Genomic DNA, 23,684 nt, shown 5'->3' with positions numbered 1-23,684 from the left:
ATTAGAGCCATTCAGGAACCAACATGGTTTCACTCACTGGGGAAGAGAAGTGATTTCATAAAAGTCTTCTCTCCTCTTTTCTGCTTTCCCCACCCAAATGACAGCTTCTATTTTCATATTAACTCATGGATTCCTTCAGTATTTTATCCCAATATAAGCTTAATATTCAATTAAAAAATTCTATATGCTCTTCAAATCCCAAAAAGAGTAGTCATTGAAGCAGGTGAGTCTAATATGGAGAAATGAGTAAAGATGATTTCAAAGAAAAAAATATCAAAATTCGGCAGAGAGAATAAAGAATCTAGCATTTGCAATGGTTTGGAAATGGGAGAGGAAAAATATTTCCAGGAAATATTCCGAGAAAAGAGCAAGAGTAGGAACAGGGTAGTAATTGAAAGAGTAAATTAACTAATATTTATTGAGTGCCTAAAGCCAGCCGAGATTTCACATTCCTTAAATCACAATAACCAAACAAGTTTGGTACGGTTGTTCTTATCCTAAATGAGGAATTGAAGGTCACAGATTTCGCCTGAGGTTACCCAACTTGGTAAATAATAACATCAGGATTTAAACCCGGATCTGTATGACTTGAAGCCTGTATTCTTGGAACTAGGCTGTGCAGTTTCCTAATAGAAAAAAAAAAATTTAAATGGTAGACTTAGTAGGCAATTGATTCAATGGTTTATTTTAACTAATAAAAACTTTTAACTTTATTCAAGAAGCCACAGAAGAATAATTCTAATGGTGCCAAAAGACAGACAATGGTTAAGAATTATTCTAATGTGAAACGAATAAGGGGTAACTATGCAGTAGTTTCGAGCTGGGATGCGACTTTGAGGGGATGAACACACCAAAGCAGGAAATGCGAGCAAGACCAACACTAGTGAGGGCAGAGATTACGGTTGACATTGTAAAGTGGTTCAACTTCTTGGATGACAATTTTGCAATATAGTTCAATATTCATAAAGAGTTCATGCCATATGAAACAGGAATCTCACTTTGGAAACTTAACTCAGAGGAATAATACAAAAGGTGGGGGTAGTAGGGTAGGGGGCTTGAATGAACAGAGATACAGATAACAGTGTTTATTTATAAAAGAAAAAGGACTAGTAATAATATGAACATCCACTGGTTGGGGAAATATTGGGTAAACTATGGAATATTATATAAAACCATTAAAATGCTAAATGATTGCCCAGAAACCTTTAAAAGGTATTTAAAATAGGTCAAAGGCAAAAGTAAAGCATTAATTTTGTATGCACTACAATAATAGCTACGACTTTTGAGCACTTACTACGTGCCAAATTATGATCTAAAAGCATCACATGCATTAAGTTATTTAAACCTAATAACTAATCTGTGAGGATGGCGTTATTATCATCTCCAGTATGTCAGAGAGAAATCTGGAGATAACAGGGAGTTTCTCCGAAGGTCATACAGTTACTGAGAGCATGAGACAGGACTCCAACCCATGCCTGGTTCTAAAACCCAAATTATTAACCACAGTGTTAATGCTACCTCCATAATTACATGATCCATAATTAAACTAATGCAAAATGAAAATATATGTGGATAAAGGATAAATATTACTGAAGAGGAATCAGCACAACACGGAAGTAGAATGAAAGTAGACAATGGTGTAGACTTATTAATTTATTTTGTTTCTACTCTGTAAAAGGTCCTGTGCTAAATGCTATAAGAGATTTCTCTGGTAAGAGTTTCACTCAACCCTTCCTAGAGTGTTAAATTAATTTCTGTGGTCTTTTCCAGATGTTTGGTTTAGAGATATTAAAATATCTTATAATCAATAATGTTCATATGTGACTAGCCATATCTAGTTGAAATTTATACATCAGGGTCATAGAGACTTTCACCCACACGGTAAGAAATTACGATGACATAAAAATAGTGAAGTATAAACAAAATGTAATAGGGATGAAATTATTCCTCTAGCTCTATCAAAAAAAAAAAGTTCAACTTTAAGTTTATCATGTATGTGTTGAAGTGGTGAGCATTTCATACCATAATTTAACTCCTTTGAACTAAAATGGGATTAAACATTGTAAAGAGATTAGTGTGCATTCAAATTTTCACATTAGGTTTAACCCCTCAGCATTTTAGGGGGTTGTAGCAAAAAGAAAGACCTTCTTTTCTTTAGGATAAGACTGTATAAAATTATACCATTCAAATATTTCTTTAACCCATTTCATATGACCTACTAAAAATAAATCCCAAAGGAATACTGCAATAAATGATGTTACATCCAACTTTTTTAAACCACAAACTGTCACTGTAATGTCACATTTCATTTTAACCCAATTTCAAGAATATAACCCTCCAGTTCTTCAAGGTAATTTAAGCTGTATTCAACCCTAAAAGGTTTCAACTTTATTTAATGCCATCTTCTTTGTTGCTTGAACATCACATACCTAAAATATTAGAAACAAATCAATGCAGTAAAGCAATGAGAGGTATTGTTATAAATGAAAGAGACATTTTCTCGTGCGACTCCTGAAAAACAAGTTTTTTGACTTTATAGAGATACCATTATGCATTGTTTTAATGAGCATCAAGAAATTACCAACTTAATGCCTGTAAAAACAATAGTTAAAGCCTCTTTACAACAAATATTGAACCAGACTGTACATAGTACACATACAAATTTTCAAAACACTCATACTACCTACCATTTAAACAGAGCTCATGTGATTGAGTATTGTGAGCAAAGGAATTTTATCCATTGTTTCTAATACAATTTCAAACGGAATCATTTGAAACCTTGATTAAAAATGTATACTGGTATGGCAGGTAAAGTATTACGGAACAGAAATATGCTTTTTAAGACCCATTATACAAGTTTTGTTATTTGAGGAACAGAAAGGAGCAAAATAACACATAGGTTTTAAAATAACATAAAGGTTTCTACAACGCCCATTCTTAACTTTCTCCTACCAAAAGGTTATATAAAGAAATAAAATTATCAAATGGAAGAACACACAGAGGCATCCACCAGCATTGTAAAAATCAATTTAAGAAGTGCAACTGCAGTTGTCTTTCCTGGGTTTTTAATTATGTGTTTGTTTGCCACGGTGGCCTAATTTAGTCAAGAAGATGAGCCAACATTAAAAGCTGGTAGGAGAGGTAAGTAATCCCCAGGGTGGGCTGCTTGTGCTCAAGAGTTTAAAAGCTACATGTACAGAGGCAGAAGCCAAGACACATTTGAGACGGGGGTCCACATGACAAACAGTGAAAGGCAAGCAAATCAAATTTTTCACAATTAGTTGAACAACAACTGTGACAGGTTTAGCGCTTAGCATTTTCATTTGTGTGCTCAAATTTGGTTATCTGTCCTCTTTTATGCAAATGCGATGTGACAGGAGAAGCTGGGAGCGCTGGGGCAGGCCAATCACTCACAACAGGGGCCAGGGCAGCTAGGCTGAGAGGCCGGGATTAAATGGACTGGATGCTGATGGATGAACGACAGGAAGCGCGCTGAAAGCCTCATGAACTGATTTAAAACTTCTAAGGGGGGATGCCAGGAATATAATAATGCTTTATGCCCCAGCCTAAACTGTCAAAAATAAAAAGGTAAAAGAAGAATATAAATTGTACCAAATGAATATTATCAGCATTCATCATTTAACTAAACCCAACATGTTTATCCTACACTGGAAAATAGATAAGATTGGAAAACTCTGTTCTTGTACCACAGGCTTTAGGACTGGAGCAAAGTCTAAAATTTTTAAAGCGAAGCACAATGGAAAGAAATCCGAGACATCACAGCTTTTCTCTTAACAGGCTTCCATCTCCAACAAGGCAGAGGTCCTCTCTGTAGTTAATATAGTCAGTTCATCTTCAAGTGTGTCTCTGCAAAGAGGTTCAGGTTCAGGGCGGCATCTCCTTTGTGCTCAGGACCTTGGAGAACAATCAGCAGCAACCAGGAGACTCTGAGGGACAATTTCCATGAATGTGTAGGGTGTTTGACCTCTGTCCCAACCAGCCCAAACAGTCTATGATTCTATGAAGCCAGAAGGGTTAAAAAACACTAGAGTTTGTTACCTAGTTTGCTTCTCTGAGGCTTTATAATTCTGTAGTCTCTAAAAGTTCTTAATAAAATGCTTTACAACACCAAATTTCTCAGAGGGTAGGGTCTGCTGTCTGAAAACAGGAATATGAACTATTGCCCTCAGTTCCTTTTAATATCTGATTTTACAATTTCTCTAATTATCACCACACACACACACACACACACACACACACACACACACACACACACCCCTTTCTGGGAAGACACCAATGATTTTAGACAAAAAGACAGAAAACGGGGGACCTCCCTGGTGCCGCAGTGGTTAAGAATCCGCCTGCTAATTAATGCAGGGGACATGGGTTCGATCCCTGGTCTGGGAAGATCCCACATGCCGCAGAGAAACTAAGCCCATGTGCCACAACTACTGAGCCTGTGCTCTAGAGCCCACGTGCTGCAACTACTGAGCCCGCATGCTGCAACTACTGAAGCCTAGGCGCCTAGAGCCCATGCTCCGCAACAAGAGAAGCCACCGCAATGAGAAGCCTGCGCACCACAATGAAGAGTAGCCCCCGCTCGCCACAACTAGAGAAAGCCCGCGCACAGCAACGAAGACCCAATGCAGCCAAAAAAAAAAAAAAAAAAAAAAGACAGAAAACGCCCACATATATGTACTTTATGGATAAATATATATACATATATATTTATAAAAATATATATATAAAGGGGCAATGTGATCTTAAATTCTTTTTATAAAAAGGGAGGATACCAAACAAAATACTTTACGAAGAGATGCAGAAAGTAAAGATAGTAACAAAGGCAAACCATGTTTAAATGAATTACATAGCATGAGTTACATAGACAAAGGATTAATCTCCAAAATTTACAAGCAGCTCATGCAGCTCAGTATCAAAAAAACAAGCAACCCAATCCAAAAATGGGCAGAAGACCTAAAGAGACATTCCTCCAAAGAAGATATACAGATTGCCAACAAACACATGAAAGGATGCTCAACATCACTAATCATTAGAGAAATGCAAATCAAAACTACAATGAGGTATCACCTCACACCGGTCAGAATGGCCATCATCAAAAAACCTACAAACAATAAATGCTGGAGAGGTTGTGGAGAAAAGAGAACCCTCTTGCACTGTTGGTGAGAATGTAAGTTGACACAGCCACTATGGAGAACAGTATGGAGGTTCCTTAAAAAACTAAAAATAGAACTAACATACGACCCAGCAATCCCTCTACTGGACATATACCCTGAGAAAACCATAATTCAAAAGGAGACATGAACCACAATGTTCAATGCAGCTCTCTTTGCAATAGCCAGGACACGGAAGCAACCTAAGTGTCCATCAGATGAATGGATAATGAAGATGTGGCACATATATACAATGGAATATTACTCAGCCATAAAAAGAAATGAAATTGAGTTATCTGTAGTGAGGTGGATGGACCTAGAGACTGTCGTACGGAGTGAAGTAAGTCAGAAAGAGAAAAGCAAATACCGTATTCTAACATGTAAATAGGGAATCTAAAAAAAAAAAAAAGGTTCTGAAGAACCTAGGGGCAGGACAGGAATAAAGACGCAGCCTTGAAGACATGGGGATGGGGAAGGGTAAGCTGGGACAAAGTGAGAGACTGGCATGGACATATATACACTACCAAATGTAAAATAGTGGGAAGAAGCCGCATAGCACAGGGAGATCAGCTCGGTGCTTTGTGACCACTAGAGGGGTGGGATAGGGAGGGTGGGAAGGAGACAGAAGAGGGAGGAGATATGGGGATATATGTATATGTATAGCTGATTCACTTTGTTACGAAGCAGAAACTAACACACCACTGTAAAGCAATTATACTCCAATAAAGATGTTAAAAAAAAGAAAACGCCCACACGTATGTACTTTATGGATAAATATATATATATATATATATATATATATATATGTATATATATACATATATAGGGGCAATGTAATGTTAAATTCTTTTCATAAAAAGGGAGGATACCAAACAATACAATACTTTATGAAGAGATGCAGAAAGTAAAGATAGTAACAAAGGCAAACCATGTTTAAATGAGTTATATAGTACTCATATTCAAGAAAATAAATACACAAATGTTAAAATATAATTTGTTACAGGCAACTGATACTATTAGCTAATACACATTTTTTGCTCTGCAAGAAACTCTGACATAATTTGTTACCTTAGTCTATCTCTTAAAATCATCATTGCTTACCGCAGGATTAACTACTACAGAAAATGTCATAAAATTCAGAAAATACTAACTGGTACACACATGTATTTAATGAAAAACCAAAATAAAAATACTGATTCTTGTGCAAAATACTTGAGCCTACTATGCTAATGAGAAAGAAATCTTTAAACCTAACTTTACAAGGCTAGAATAATATTACAACTTAAATGCTTGTTACTAAAACCCGTTTAAATTTTTTATAGAAGTAAATATACATATACAGAAAAGTGCACAAATCGTAAATGTATATAGCAATGACATGTAACAAAGTAAACACACCTGTGTAACCACCATTCAGATTAAAAAAAAAAAAATGCAGCATTAACAATGCCGCAGAAGCCCCCGATATGCCTCTTCTCAGTAATTAACCCCTTCAAATATAACCACTCTTCCGAATTTCGCCAGCATAGCTCGGTTTTGCCTGTTTTTGAAACTCATAAATTGAATCTTACAAAGTCTACTTTTTGTGGTCTGGCTTCTTTTTTGGGGAGGTGGGAGTGCCTGACTGCTTTATTCAATATTATGTTTGTGGCATTTATCTGTGTTGTTGTGTAACAGTAGTTTATACTTTCTCATTGCATAGTATTCTGTTGTATGCACAGCATATTCTTACCATTGGTGACCACTTGGATTGCTGCTAGGAACATTCTTGTACATTTGCCCTGGTGCACATATATTTTCATTTCTATGGAGTCCAATACCTAGAAGCAGGATTCCTGGGTCACTGGGTGTACACATATATTTGAATACGACTCTATAGCTTTAGTAGATCCTGCCTAACAGTTTTCTAAAGCAGAACAAAGCCCTTTTTATATAGTAAGGAAATTTCACTATGTCCTATGAAATTTTCTTTTAGGTTACCAAAAAAAAAACCCAAGGAAAAAAATTGACTAAAATTAAATACACATGCCACACGTGTAATTCTCAGCCAGAAAATAATGTGCCTGAATTGAAACCTGAATGTTGATATTTGCTAGCCCTGCCAATATCGTATATGACTTGCTGTGAAAAGAAAGAGTGGCAGTCCAGGCGGCAACTCTGATGCCATCTGCTTAAGGAGTTCATTAAATGGACTGGAAAATGATCAGTTTGTTGAGTGACTTCCCAAAAGTGTGCTATGCAACTAAAGTTAGATATAGCTGCCCACAAATCCCAATTCTATGCTGCAGACACAGGACCCACTTTATACCGTTCAGAACATAAGCTACATTTTTTTGTTTTTTGTTTTTATTTTTGGCTGCACTGGGTCTTCGGTGCTGTGCACGGGCTTTCTCTAGTTGCGGCGAGCAGGGGCTACTCTTCGTTTCTGTGGGCGGGCTTCTCATTGCAGTGGCTTCTCTTGTTGTGGAACACAAGCTCTAGGTGCACAGGCTCAGTAGTTGTGGCGCACGGGCTTAGCTGCTCTGCGGCATGTGGGATCTTCCCAGACCAGGGATCGAACCCGTGTCCCCTGCATTGGCAGGTGGATTCTTAACCACTGCGCCACCAGGGAAGTCCACGCGCCACGTTTTTATTCATCTAACACATCTGATTTTATCCTTTTAAAACAACAAAAGACCTGTTGCACTTTCAATCTATAAATGTGCTTTTTCAGTGGGTAAATGGACAGAGTCCTCACTGTTCACTGTCACAGCTCGTCTTGCACAGGAGAGGGCCTGGATAATACTATTAGCCAATCATTGCACGAATAAGGCTCATCTGCTGCCCAAATGCGTACATGCAGCTTAAAAAGCAAATCCAATTGCTAACTCTACTTACCAGGCGTGCCGACACATAGTCACAACTCAGAGCATCAGCAACCAAACCCTCTGAGCAACATTTAAGTCTATTTCGGGGAAATTTACAGTCTGGTCCACTCTCACTTTTCCCAACAGTTTTCAATAGCTCCAAGGGAGAGGGAGCTGAGATCTCGAACTATTCCCTCTAAGGCGGCACCTGGTCTGAGAATTTCCCCACTTTACCCTGGAAACCATCACAGTCTACAGAGTAAGTTTTTTCTATTGTTTTTTGCAAGTATTAAAAATGAAGGCTTCACCCACTAATACACAATCAGCATGTCCCTCCATGCTGGGTTCTACATAACCTTTCTTCTGGTGACTGAGTTCTCTCGTTCGCCTGACTTTTGATGGTCATTCTCATTAACGTAATACTTTATTTCACTGTCATACTGCAGCATGAGATACTGCTTCCATCTCTGTATTCCTGGAGATGCTAAGTCCTTTCCTGGGAGGCCCTTGGTTTAGGACAATCTCTTTCCAAATCCTTACACAAATTCCCTGATGAACCCCTCCAACCCCCAAGCCCCTTCTCATCCAGTGTGCCCTCTACCCTTCTCTCTGAGTCTCCAGTTTTGATCAGCACGGTTCTGTCATCTCTCCTTCCAAATTGTTCCCTGCAGTTGTCATCCAGAGATATTTAAAGTTCCACCTAAATGCTTCATCCCTCCTCTCCCAGGCAGTCCAAATTGCATTTCCAGGCCTACATAATTTGACAATATTTTCTTAAACAAGAATAACCACTAACAATTACAGTTCAATTTTCTAGACTCTAACTTAACCAAAAAAAAAAACCCCAAAATACAAATAATTTGTGGGAAGGAATTCTTTTTCAATAGTGCCAAAATACCTAAGCTACCCTGCTCCACCAGACAGATTTTTATTCGCCCTTTAACACTCAGCTCAGATGTCATCTTCTGTGTGGAACCCCCAGGAACTCCTTCAGACAAAGTTAGTCATTTCATTTTTTAAGCTTCACAAAACCATTATAGCATTTAACATATTGTATTGGAATTACCTGCTAGGATGTCTGCTTTCCCCACTGGGCCATGAACTCTACAAGAGCAAAGGCTGTGTCTATTCATCTTTCTATCCCCCAATTCAATTCAATTCAGCAAATATTCAACACCCACACTGTGACAATTTCAAAGTTGGTACTTAATATTTCATGCGATAATGAAAGCGTGAAGGGAGATAAGTTTACATTACTTTAAAATGCTTTCAAAAAAGTTCTGGCAGAAACTTCCTTTTTTATTTCTACTTCCAAAAGGAAAAATTGTGTTTTTCCAAAATCCATGTTTAGGTCAGGGAACCTCAAGATTTGTTTTTCCAGTTTGCTTTATGTTTGTAAATTAAATTTAAATGATGAATAACTTGAATTATATGGCATAGCACAAGTGGCCTTGGAGGTAAGCTAGTCTAGGGAGACAGCTAATATCTGGCACTCACATTGCTGCTCTCCACATCCTGCACTCACAGCAGACAGCACTAATCAATCATGGCACTCCTCATTAAGCCCAGACTCAGCCTGAGAATTTTCAACTCAGCTCTTAACAGGCTACTTTCTGGAGCTGGTGGTCAGGATGCATCCTGCTTGTCATTCCTGGTCTGATTCATTTTCTTTTATCACAGATAAGCAAAGTCAGGTCCAGAGAGGTTAAATGACTGCCTAGGTCACAGAGTTAATTAGTAGTAGAGACTGAACTGGAATGGAACCCTGGTCACCAAAGGCTCTTTCCACTAGAATACACGTTTTATTGCTATAGTCAGTTAATAAAAATGAATACTTCATAGAACATGTTAGTTTTGTTCATTTTATGCATATGTGCATGTTATGTATGATACGTACTAGTTTAGAACCTTCACTTACTACTTCTTAGCCGACGGTGTTATTAGCAAACCAATGTATCATAAAGACTTCCTTGGCATGTTATATCAAGCCAGTCTTCCCTTAAAGCCATAGAGGCATAATTTTTCAAAATCTGACTGCAGCCAGGTCTAGCTCTCTGAGACAAACATTCCATTTTTTAAGTCAAAAAGTGAGGTTCCTCTAAAAGTTTCCATAAAAAGTTATAAAGCACAAAATGATGCAATGAAAAAGAAGCACTCATCAGTTTAACTGTTTGGTATCCTTCTTATAGCTTCTTAGCATATCAAAGATGTATTTGAAAAAAATAGCTATGAAAATTAGAATATAAGCAAGACTTGTCATCTATAGTTCATTTAGTAATTTTCATTAACTTTCTCTGTATATGCACATTATCCTCTTCCATCCTGGTGTCACTGCCACCAGTACAAGCAGGTATCAGGTAGGATCCCAGAACTGTCTTAAGAGTATTTTTAAACCGCTCAAATGCTGTGGTTATCTATCTTTATCACACACAAATGTTTATGTGTAAAGGAATGTATGTAAAAGAAAACAAGAAATATATTAAGAAGTATGTGCAAGCCTCTGTTTTCGTTTCCAGAGCATAAGCTCAAAATTCTCCAAAGGCATAGATTTGTTTCTTCCCAGTGGGTCAGGAGGGGTATAACAAAGAAACAAAGAAAGTTGAAATGCATTAAAATCTCAGATTCCTTAGCCTCTTTTTCTTTGAGTAGCATACTGGAAAATGCTCTCAAAGAATGAACACCCAGGATACCTCATTACCAGAAATAGAGAGGCAAATGAGAAAGGGTGTAAAGAAAAAGCAAACTCACAGCCTGAGAACAGATAAAAGGCCAGCAAAGTTCTTGGACATGGAATCACACAAAGGTTAGCCGTTTGAGGATAAGAAATGAAATGAACCATTACCAATAACAATGATTGCCTTTGGGAAAAAGTGTCTGATTTTTGTAGACCAAGAAAAAGTAGTTGTAACTGACCTCTGGTTGATATTTGGGCAACAAGTGTCCATTTATTTCAATGCATGACTTACAAGTGCTGCAAATATATGAAGTGGCCCTGTGGACATGCCTCTTCAAAGATCTGGGGTGTCAAAGCAAGGCATTAGCAGTCCTATTTTTCCAGCAATCCCTGGGAGAAATGGTGATGGCAGCTATGCTGTTATTTACCTACTGCCTCTCAGACGCAATCCAACCCCTCTATACTTGGCTTTGTAACGCTGGGTGTCTGCGAGCTACATTTCCCAGACTAACTGCCATTGGGAGGCACTGTTGGGAGACTACCAGGGAAAGAAAGGAAGAAAAGAATCTCCCACTTCCAGCTCTTGTGTGTATCCTTCCAGCATCTTTTATCACTTTCAGAATCAGCCGTGTGTGAACTCCTCAGAAGTCCAAGCAGCCCCTGTGAGCCGGCCCCTCTTCCATGACAGTTAACTGTTCCCTTCTATTCTTCACTCTTGAGAGAGCAACGACCCTCTCCGCCACTTTAAAACTGCTGTAACTAGCACTTCATTACCCATTTTTGTAAACTGTTTCATGAGTCTATCACTGGGAGACAAGAAGGCAACACAACTACATGCCAATATACTGTGATAACTGATTTTTGAATCATGGCATTTGGGGACTGGCGCTATTTAAGTAAACTGTGGTAAGGGAAATTTGTGCACATCTTTTAACCTTGAATAATTTCGGAATTCCTCACCATATATACCTCTCAAGCCAGTTTCCCCCAAGACACAGAGCTCATTGGGAGTACCTGAAGCAGCCCTAATTCCTTGCAATACAAAACGCTCAGCTGTCACTATTCCACAGGCTCCATACCCCTTTAATTTAGGGCTCCAGGATATTTAGAAGCAGCTGCAGTAAAGAAGGGGAAATACCGAGGCTTTTCCCAGGATTCCCTATAACTAAACCAGACCAGATGAGAAGGTAAATCCAATTCACCTTCCCAGATGAGGCACTGGGAGTGGATGATGGAACTATCCCGCATCCATTTTCATTATGACCTTCCTCTGGGCCTTCCTTTCCCCAAGACAAGGAGCTCATGGACCTTCCTCTGGGCCTTCCTTTCCCCAAGACAAGGAGCTCATGGACCTTCCTCTGGGCCTTCCTTTCCCCAAGACAAGGAGCTCATGGACCTTCCTCTGGGCCTTCCTTTCTCCAAGACAAGGAGCTCATGGACCTTCCTCTGGGCCTTCCTTTCCCCAAGACAAGGAGCTCATAGGTGGTGTTTTCCAACCCCCAAGGCTTTATAAATAATTACTAACCCATTGAGTCATTGCTATGTCCCAAATAAATCCTTACTTTATGTGGTTTCATCAGATTTTCTCAATAGTTCGGTGAGAAAGGTGCTGTTTTTAGCTCCACTTTACATATGAGGAGACTGATATCTTTACTCCAATCATTTGCTGGAGGTCACACAATTACTAAACCTAGGCGCTTCCTCTCTCTACTTACCTTACGTTACTCATTGCTAGGAAGTAGTAGCAGGAGCCAAAGTTACCAACTCTTGCCCTGGGAAGATTTTCATTACTCCAGGCATCAAGACACAGCTTGAAAGAAATAAATAGTTCAGAGTTAAAAAAAAAAATAAAAAGAAAAAGAAAGAAAAGAAAAACCCAAAATTTTCTGTCTTTTATTCCTGGAAAGCATAGACAAAACACGTTTTTCTTACACACGGTCTTTTTAATTCTGGTGTCAGGCTTTGTTATTTCATCTTTCTTCCTTGGTATTTTCCCTCTCCTCACTACCCCTTCCTACACATTTATTATTAATAATTTCCCTTCTCTCTTTTCCAGAAAAGTCCAGAGCAGTCTAATCCATTTATCTTACAAATATTTTGGATGCTTATTATGAGCAAAGTACTTACATTTTGTAATGGACAATTACAATATTCCAGTTATGTTTAGATTTGTGGGGATTGGTTGCAAATGACAACCAGCATCCCCCAGCACCTGACACCTGCCTCAGTAATGACCAAAAGCACTATCAAAACTGATTTAAAATACAGAATTTGTCTAGTTCCATGCGTTTCTCTCTGCCACATTCCACTTGGGCCTTGGCGACCACATTCTAGCATACTCTCATCACTGTTCTCACAACTGCTCTGTCATCCCTTTCCACGGTGCACCCTGAAATGTCTTATCAATTATAAACAAATTCCCTTACATTCTTAATCTCCTCCTTCCACTGACTCTTTTCCTTCAGTCTATAAAATGAGCTCATGTTTCTGCCATTCTAAAAAGAAACCACCACCACCTTTCCTTTACCCAGCAAGCTACCACACTGAATTTTGCCTTCCACTTTTGAGTTTCCTACATTGTCTTCACCTAGCATCCCAGTTACTCTTCATTCCACATCAGTATGTCTTTTCCTTCCATGAAACCATGTACAGACTTATGAACTGTCAATCCATCTTGCCCTTACTTGACTTCTTATTTGATTAAGCCCCCATTTGCGAAGTTCTCTCCTTCACTGGTTTTTGTGACACCACTTCAGTTTGGTCTTCTTCTAGCAACTTTCTTCATCTACTTCATGGTTACCTCCTCCGCCAGTCCTTGCAAACAATGGAGTTCACCATCCTTAGTCTTCCCTCTTTGAATGCTATGTGTCCTCACTGGGGAACCTCATTCTTATATATGGTTCCCAGCCCTATATCTGCATCCCAGACTTCTCTCCTGGGCTTCAGATGGCAGACATCTGCCCACAGGTAATTTCGATTTTGATATGCTAAAGGCCCTGAAGCTCAACATGTCAGAAATGAATTCAACTTCTTTTCTTTTTTACAAACCAGTTCCCAATCCCACATGCCCCATCTCACAACCATTCAGCTTTACTGCTCAGCCCAGAAACCTGGGGTTTCTCTGCCCTTGTTATGCTCAATGTCCTCCCTGCCTCCAATTCACCCTCCTTACCACTGCAAAAATGATCTTTCAAAACTGCGATTATAATCATTTAACACTATCCTACCCTCATCCCTGTCTTCCTTTCATTCCATCACCTTCTTTCTTATAAACTTTCAAACCTTTCAGTGGCAACACCACAGGATGAAGTTCAAAGTTCTTACCATGCTCTAAACCTTGTTTCTTTTCAGACTCCTTCTATTTTCCTTAAAACCCTTTACATTCTAACTACTTCATGCTTTTGTCACTCCTCTGACCACTTATTTTCATTAACTGATATTTATGGAAACTACTTTTTCCCCTAAATATCAAAAAAGAGAGTAGAAACACCAAAAAAGGATTATGAGATAGCAAGATGTTTGTTTACCCACTGGCATGAGAGGCTTAGGGCAGGAAATAGAAGAGCTGTGTTCAAGAGAGACAGGCTCTGAGCAGATGCTATACACTGGATCCCAGGAACAAAGATTGACAGAGTTGGAGAAGGGTCATTGACTTTCTCACACCTCAGTGCAGCTTTGGTGTCCCTGGGTAGGGGAGGACACTATGAGGGTTACCAGTAAAGCAGTGTTTTAACAGAAGCCAGATAGTGATAGAGGCCTTCGTGGAGAGTCCAGATGAATCTAGTAAGGAAGAATGTGAGTGGACTAGTTAAGACTAGATATTTAGGAGATTCTCAGGTATAACTGGGAAAGATGGTAAAAGGGGGATGCTATACAGCAGTTACACAGGTGAGGGCTATGCAGCAAATAATATTCCTACTTGTAAAGAAAACTGAGGTCATTTGATGGGAACTCTTTTAATTCCATTACCAAACCTAAAATCATAATGAAATTTTCTTTCTCTCCTTGTCTCCAGTTAGTCCTCCAGTGGACGACTTTTGTGTATTACTACCTAGGGGCAGTCCTTCTAATTGTGCTTTGGATCTTTTCACATCCCATCTTTTGGGCACCGTAAACTATCATTATTGTCTACTCTGTCTTCTAATTGGGACGCCTTTCTGCAGATTTAAACATGATTAGGCCTCTGGCCTCCCTTTATCCCATCTGCCTTGCAAACTACTAATCTCTCTTCTATTCTTAAAACTCTTCTCAAAAAGCCTGTCTATACTGTCTCCATATCCTTACCCTCATTTCACTCCTTAGCCTATCCATTTTGTCTCCGATATCCATCATTAAAAAGCAAATAAGCAAAACAAAATAAAAAAAGACAAAAACACATTCCAGGGTTATCAATGACTTCCTTATCCTAAAATCCAATGGACATTTTCACATTTCGTCTTACTTTACCTTGCAACATTTAAAACTGTTGATCATTTCCTTATAAAACAAAGTGGGCTTTTTTAATTTTTTATTTCGGCCTCTATAATTCCCATTCCTGGGTTTTCTTCTACCTCTGTAATTGCCCCTTCTAATTTTCCTTTGCAGAATCTGTCCACATTATCTGGATTAAATGTAGAGTTCCTCACTCTATTCTTGATCTCTAGGAATTTCATGCTCCCTGACAGATTAAGATATCTGTAGTAAATAATTCTCAAATTGTGCATCTCTGCCTTGTAGCCACACTGGGTTTCTCTCATTCTTCAAATGCACATTTGGTCCCTCTATAGTACTTTTGTACAAAGCTGTTCACTCCCTCAAGAATATGCTCCCCCATGGTAAACTCCTGCTCAGCTCTCATCTCAAATGAAAGATCACTTGTTATGGGAAGCCTTTCCTAAGTCAGATCCATTTGCTTTATACTTTCATGAAACTCTGTTCCTTCAGAGCATTTAAAATTTTGCTTTTGTTCTGTTTCCTTCCCCTTTTGGATGATTTCAACACTCCTGAACTATGGTAAAGGGCAGGAAGAGCGAGATAAGAATGAATTGTTTTACTCCTCACCCACCTTTTCATAGGTAGGTGAGCTGTGCCATTTCTCAGTCTGAAGTCCCTTTCAGGCAGCAATGCTGATGGGAAGAATTAACACGCAACATATATATAGAACTGCTTCATTTACTGGCACTGGTTGTGGTGTAACCAGTGAGAGAAATGTCTGCAGTAATTCCAAAAGTTCTCAAGTGTGCAAACTCAATTCATTGCTTTTATATACCTCAAATACTTGTTCTCAAGACCTTTTTTTTTTTTCTTTTGGTCGCGCCACATGGCATGCGGGATCTTAGTTCCCCGACCAGGGGACCTGTGCCCCCTGCAGTGGAAGTGCGGAGTCCTAACCTTTGGACCACCAGAGAATTCCCAAAACCTCATTCTTTATGGGGAGCACACATCCAAGACATTTCCCTAGATTGCACCCTAAAATGGGACTAGTTAGATGTTATTCTGCCTTTGTTTTTAAAATTAAACTTTTGATTTTGAGATAATTAAAATTCACATGCAGTTTTAAGAAATAATGCAGAGATCCCATTACCCTTTACCCAATTTCTGCTAATCCAATGGTAGTATCTTGCAAAACTATAGTACAATTATCACCAGTATACTTACGATGATAGACGAGATAACACAGTTTGCATCACCATAAGAATCCCTCGTTTCCCTTTCACAGCCACATCCGCTTCCCTCCCTCCACTACCACCTCCATAATCCCTGGCAACTACTAGTCTTTTCCTCATGTCTGTAATTTTGTCATTTCAAGAATATTATATAAATGGAATTCACACAGTAGCTTTTTGGGGCTGGCTTATTTCATTCAGTGTAATCTCTGGAGATTCATCCAGGAGTGGCATGTATTAGTTTTTTTTTTACTGCTGAGTAGTATTTTCATGGAACGGATGCATCAGTAACCATTCACCCATTGAATGATGCGGATTATTTCGTTTTTTTTACTATTATGAATAAAGTTTCTATGAGCATTTGTGTACAGGTATTTGCGTGAAAATAAGTTAAATGCCCAGGAGTATAACTGCTAGTTCATATGACAGTTGCATGTTGAGCTATTTAAGAAACTGCCACACTGTTTTCCAGAGTGGCTATCCAATTCCCACCAGCAATGTAGAGTATTTGTGATCCAGTTTCTCTGCATCCTTGACAGCATTTAGTGTTGTCACTGTTTTACTTTGGCCATTCTGATAGGTATGTAGTGATGTCACATTGTGGTTTTAATTTTCATTTCCCTAATGGCAAAGAATGTTGAATATCTTTTCACGAGCTTATTTGTCATCTGAATGTCATCTTTGAGGAAATGTCTCTATGTCTTTTGCCTATGTTCCAATTAGATTGTTTGCTTTTTTGTTTTGCTTTGAGTTATTGATATAATCTAGATACCAATCCTGATACATACTAGAAATGTGGTTTGCAAGTATTTTCTTCCACTTTGTAGCTTATCTCTTTGTCCTTTTAACAGATTCTTTCACAGAGCAAAAGTTTTAAATTTTGATGAAGTTCAATCTATCACACTTCTACGGATTAAGCTTTTGGTATCAAGTCTTAAGAACTTTTCTGCCTAGCCCTAGGTTCCAAAGATTTTTCTGGATTTTTTTTTCTTCCTAAAAGTTTTATAGTTTTATATTTAAGTCCATGATCCATTTTGAGTTGAGTAAGGTGTGAGATTTAAGTCAGGGTTCATTTTGTTTTTGCCGAGGGATGACCAATCGTTCCAGGATTGTTTGTTGAAAAGGCAATTATTTCCTCCATTCAACTGTTTTTGCACCTTGTTAAAAATCAGTTGGGCACACTCATGTGGGTCTACTTCTGTGATCTCTATATGTCTATCCCTCCCATCAAGAACACAGTCCTGATTACTATAGTTATAAGTCTTGAAATTGGATAATTTCACCCACTTGATTCTTCTTTTAAAAAAATCATCTTAGTTATTCTAGTTCCTTTTGGACTTTCCATATAAATTTTTGTATGATCTTGTATCTACCAAAAAGAAAATTACTTATGTCAAACCTGCGTATCAGTTTGGGGAGAAGTGACACATTTACTACATTGGGTTCTCCGACCCATGAGTCTCTCCATTTACTTAGGTCTCCTTTTTTTTTTTTAATCAGCATTTTGTAGTTTTCAGCATACAAGTCCTGTACACAGTTTGTTAGATTTACACCCAAGTATGTCACTTTTTCGCTTATTATAATTGGCACTGTATTTTTAATTTCAGCCTCCAGGTGTTCAAAGCTAGTATACAGAAATGCAATTGATTTTTCTATGTTTATAGTTTGCAGTACGCCATAGTTAGAAATGCACACAGGAAGGCCCTAATTGTTCACATTTGGAACGTTCCCAGGTCCAAATGGGTAAGCGCAGTCACAGGTAGGTTACATACATAGCACAGTAAAAATCTTGGGACATTGAATCTGGACGTTAGGTCTGCGTGGCGTGGCTTATGGCTTTATGTGATAAGCTGTGCTGAGGTGCTCTTGTGGCAGATAAAAGGGAGCTATTGGGGGGGGGGCAATGTAACTCGCTCAGGTTGCTATCATCATCCCTTCCTTAAGTGGTTCCCCATGAGAAACACAAGCAGGACCTTGAACAGACATGCCCTGGATACGTTTTTCTATGAAATTTTCATGTCTTTTGATGCTCCATAAAGCTTATCAGTTGAGGAGAAAAATAAAAATGTACTACTTGCTTCCAGGCTGCTTCAGTCAGAACTTTCACAAATGCAGGACTAAATCTATAATCCATCCTCCTCTTCCCATCCTTGGCACCTTATATGGCTCTATTCTTTTGTGAGCACTCCCAATCTGGGGATTCTCTCCTTTTTCACTGGAGACCTTGACAAAACAAAATTTAAAAGACCTACTCCTTTTAGGTTGACCAAAAAATAGTTGGTTAGGATTATATTACATTTTTAGTATATGCAGTTTTCATCCATTTAATATTATAAATATGACGTATGTGAGGGCTGTCATGACTAATAATCAGCTCAGTATTCAATATTTTTGTCAAGAGTTACCTGTTTGGTTTTTATGTAAATTCTTACCTCATTCAGACATGACAATTGTTAAATGCCAGAGATCTTCCTTTTTATCATCATTCTTTAATTTCTGTTAACTCTGAATATCAACTTGATAAGAAAAAAGTAAAATATGAAGTTGGCATATTATCCAGTTATTTATCCCCCAAAAAACCCTAAACAACAACAAATACTGCATTAAACTTAGTACAAATTTGAAAGCTATCCAACTCCAAACTTGCAGACGGCTATAACTTCTAAGTATTTCTTCCTAACACTGACTTCTAATAAAAAATACAGGATGTCCACGAAGTTTTAAATCACAGATGTTATTTTTTTAAAAAAATAGGTTGGTAATGTCCCTGAAAATTCTGATTTAAATGAGATCTTAGGGACAAATAACATTTTAAGATTAAAAAATGGTTCAAAATATGAAAGACTTTAAAGGCTTACTTTTTTGTATGTAATTTGTACTATATATAGGTATATATCTATATATATATAATTCTTTTTAATAATTTTACCAAGTATCATTATTTATTAACCAAAGTCCTCTATTTTAAGCCAGAGACTTCTACTATTTCATAACCAGATCTCTTTAACTAGATTTTTATCAAAACTTATATACTGAGATGATAATGTATTTTCTTGTAGAAGCAGTGGAAGACAGGTTATTACCAAACTTATTTAACCCACGTTATAGATGATGGAAGGGATATCTGCAATGAAAAACAAACACAAAAAACAAATACTGCAATATTTATCATTCAATAAAAATAAATATGAAATGAACATGCTGAATGCTGGAAAAGTATATCAAATTAGATCAGGAGAAGAAATGTTCAGATGAAAACTGAAAATTATGGAGGGAAGTTCCAAAAACTTTCATTGGCCTTGGAAGTTGACAGTATAAGCACTTTATGTTTCTACTTGTGCAGTGCCCGAGGGCTGCAAGTTTTCCTTTCTATTCTATATTACTATAATTGATGCAAAATGCAAGACAATTTTAAAAAGTTAACAACTGCTTTTAGTAAGACTATTTTATTTTAAAATTTTTCAAAATATAAAAATAATAAACATTATGGATATTTAACAAACAAAACATAATTCAACTATAAATAATGAAAATGTTGACAACCTCACATAAACACGTAATACTATAAACATTCTAAGCATACAAGAGTAGTTTTCTAGTTCAAGTTTTACCATTTTCAGTTCAAGTTTTATTATCACTTTAAAAAATAAACAGAAAAAGCTGCTACAGCTTAACCAATTACTTTCGCTCCACTCAAAGAGCAGGGAATTTTTCCACCATGCCAACACACATTCGTGAAATGGGATACTTATGGGCACAGGTATTAAAAACTGGAACAATCCAGTCTCCAGACAAGAAAGAACTCCTTTGGTGTTTTTCGGTTCAACAATCCACAGAAATTGAGTTAAACTAAACCACTATTAAAGGAAATCTTGTGCCAGACATGTTGTGAAGTAACATCATACTCAAAACAGGTTCAGGATTCTGAGAATCAAAAGTAAACATCTATGAATGCTTTGCTGATACTTAAAAATTGTATCTTAAGAACATTCACTAAGGTGCTGGAATGAAGTCTTGCAGATGTAGAAGACAATCTGCACATTAACACAAAACTTGTACAATGTAAATAATACATCTCTTTAGAACTCATCAAATGTTCTATAAATATTTAAGAATTACCCTGCCTCCTGCTGAGTGAAAGACAGATGGGAATTTAAAGCAGAACAGGATTACACCATATTTTAGGACTAGAAAAGTTTTCCATTTGAAATGTGGGAAAACTGAGCCATGCTGAATGTATCATTTTTTTTATTCTAGTCATATTAATACCACTCCTTTTATCAAAAGAGCTAATGAAAAACTGAAGAAACTATTTTCTTTTGGGGAAGCTGGACACAAATTAGTATAATGTCATTCTCCATCTTATCTTTAAATTATGGGATGTTTCTAATTGGCTGGGCTCTTTACCCGACTCACCACAGACCACTTTTATAATTATGCTGCTAGATTAGATTAAGTTATAAGCAATCATAGATTTAAGCCTAGCAAAGTCTAGATAACAGGTTGAAAAATGATATTGAAAGGTTTTGTAGCACCAATGACTTTTTCCTAAGACACTTGAGGGGCTGCATCACTTTAAAGTATTATTTATCTTGTAAACAAGACCAAAAATATTCAATTGATCTGTATTTTGAGCACAAATATTTATAAACTCTATTAAAAAAAAACAAATATAGCATGACTAGGGCAGCTAATAGTGTAAAATCTAAGTATATTGAAAAATATAAAGATATATAAAAGGCTTCCATAATGCAATCATGCAGAGGTAAACTGCTTCACTCAATTACACAAAAGTGATTCTGTACAGTTATCTACACATAGCTCCGTAAGAATCCTCTTCAGGAAAATGAAATAATGAAAATCCCTATTTTTAATTAATAAACATATGGGAACTCAAATATGTACCTGACCTACCAGATCTCACAGCAATTTTCAAAAAGTACAATGATCTCAATGAGAATTAAATCATCTCGACTTCTGATTCCCAATGGCATGTTCAATTTATTTTGTTTTTAATTTAAAAGCAAGGGGCAGCAGGGTAGGAAGATGAGAAAATAAAATTGAGAGTGGTGGGATATGATCCACATCTATTAACCAACCAAAACTGTTAACAGCAAGTATGGTCTCTTCAGAGAATGTTCTTTGGGTTTTTAGCCCAGTAGGTTAGAACTATTCTATTACACAGGCAGAGAATCTTTCCTTAAAAAGAAAAAACTACTGAACTAATCTGGGAAAATATTTGTGAACTCCCAGCAGCTATATGTTTGTTCGCAAATGTGAACTAAAAGAGAAGTCCAATTTTTAAAATGCTCTGTAGGCTGTAAGGTCATAATTATGTTAAGAAGACCTTCCTTTAAACCAAGCCTACATTAACCATGCTGTCTCCAACTAACATGGATCAAAATAGGTAACTTCCATTATGTCTGACGGGTTCATTCTTTTTTTCATGAAGACAAATACAACGCATACTCAAGAAAAAGTGCTTGCAGAATAGTTAACTTTGTACAAAAAGGTGAAAATATGAGCATGGTTGAATGGAACTAAAAAAAAAAAAAAAAACAAGGGAGAAAAGAATCAAGTATAATTTGGACTTTTCTAATAAGAGTTGCTATCAAGTGTAACTTCTGACTTCTCAAATGCTAATGAGAATCTATGAAGGAATACTAAGAAATTAATTTTCTGAAAACTTTATGGTGCCCATTATAAAGAGGGTATTTTGGGTGAATATTTAGAATAAAATTTAATCACACTCTTTATAAATAATTCCAAGCCATATTGCTTATAAATAAATAATACGGACATACACCTTTTAAGGCAGGAAAACTATAGTTTTAACAATGCTAGACACACACAACACTATTTCCCCTTGCTTTTAAAATTGTCTTGGTTGCAACTGAGGAAAATAAGGAAAAACTGTGTAAATCAGACATTTACTAGATATTTCTCAATATTTATAATCCACAGATCATTTTATACTACTTGAAAAGAAAGAAAATTATTCTCCTTGTTTATTTTGAAGAGTTAAGAATTTTTTTTTAATTATTTGGAAAAAAAAAATTATTTGGGTAAGTGGCCTTGGCAGTGACTTCAATAAGTATATTTAGAAGAAACAGGCAAGTTATCACCATGTGAAAAAAGTATTTTACTAATTGTTCAAAATTATTTTAAGTGACTATCCTAACTCCAGAAATGTATCCTAAAAACTCAGGAAAATTAAAGCCAAACCAAGGTTTAACTTTTTAATCATTTTCATCATTCTAAATTGTTCATGCTAATGAACACAGTATCATGGCTTTATAGACTTCCTAGACACAATTTCAGTTTGGCTGAGACTGAAAACTTATCTCACGTTAGGAAAACCAAGGGGATTTTCTTTTTTATCCTTCTTAGACTGTTTAAAAATAAATGGCTATAAAGGGGAGAAAACATTTAAGAATAAGGTCAGACAAAGCACACAGTCAGATTTACTTCTGGACTCAGATGTACCCTAAAAGAACTGTAAAGATAAAATGCTAATTATGGTACATGTAAACATCTATTCAAAATGATAAAGGGCAAACATAAAATGATAGTATCATATTATTATAACAGTCGTCTCCAGACAGGAACAGGTCTTGCTGTTGTAGTCACAAAGCTAAATTCAGGCAATGATGATCTCTCTCTGCTGGAAAAAGAGAAGACTATTAAAAAAAACTGTGAAAACAGTAAATAAATCTAAAAACTGAATCATACCATACATTGACCTCCAATTTTTTTAAACATTAAATAAAATCTGAGAAAGGAATCAAAATGAAAGCTGCAGACAAATTTCGCAAAGATCAGCCTTGGGTTAAAATGATTTAACAAAACCTCTCTGCATCATGCTTCACTGAAACATTAAGCTGCAAAGATCACAGCTCTGCAACATGGTTACGATCTAAAACTTTTGATTAGGAAATGTCATAACTGACCACATAGTAAACTTTTATCAGTGTGGGTTGGCAAAGTAGTAATTTTAAGAAATCACGAACAAATTCCAAAATATTGATATAAAATAAAAGCAAGAACAAGTGTCTTAAGTTTCCCAAGGACTTCATTTCCTTAAACTCCATGTGATAACCATTTCATTCTTCAATCACACTATATGACATAAAATACTATACTAAGCATAATGATTAACAACAAAAGTAAATAAAAAGGAACATATCAAAATGAGACAGTGGTTCGTATACAAAGTAAGACTAACTTGGATGATTGGGAAGATGAGAGGATGGATGAAGCAAAGTGACAGGGAGGGAGGGATGAGGAAGAAGCAAATGTAATAAATTGATACAAAAAAGTAAAATAAAAATGCTTTTAATTATACTGA

At 36.9% G+C, this 23,684-nt stretch overlaps 1 protein-coding gene across 17 annotated transcripts in view; it reads right to left on the bottom strand.

Moving 5' to 3' along the window:
* Nucleotides 1-387: 387 nt before the first annotated feature.
* RBM26 (RNA binding motif protein 26) overlaps nt 388-23,684 on the bottom strand; it is a 103,582-nt gene continuing 80,285 nt past the window's right edge. For 9 of the 17 annotated variants that reach the window (XM_082434802.1, XM_082434812.1, XM_082434801.1 and 6 more), the window contains 3 exons: nt 18,769-23,000; nt 6,904-18,559; nt 388-626 (listed from right to left, as the gene is read on the bottom strand). Coding sequence is in view for 2 of the 17 variants with exons in the window: in XM_082434801.1 (XP_082290927.1) it covers nt 22,977-23,000 (24 nt within the window). In the remaining 15 variants the exon portion in view is untranslated. Of the gene's footprint in view, nt 3,868-6,903; nt 18,560-18,768; nt 23,001-23,684 lie in introns of all 17 variants that reach the window. The other 8 variants (XM_082434813.1, XM_082434792.1, XM_082434803.1 and 5 more) reach the window with 6 other exon arrangements.

Source organism: Balaenoptera physalus (genome assembly GCF_965194825.1).
Source record: "Balaenoptera physalus genome assembly, chromosome: 18".
Classification (NCBI taxonomy): domain Eukaryota; kingdom Metazoa; phylum Chordata; class Mammalia; order Artiodactyla; family Balaenopteridae; genus Balaenoptera; species Balaenoptera physalus.
This window is presented reverse-complemented; position numbering and strand designations above follow the sequence as displayed.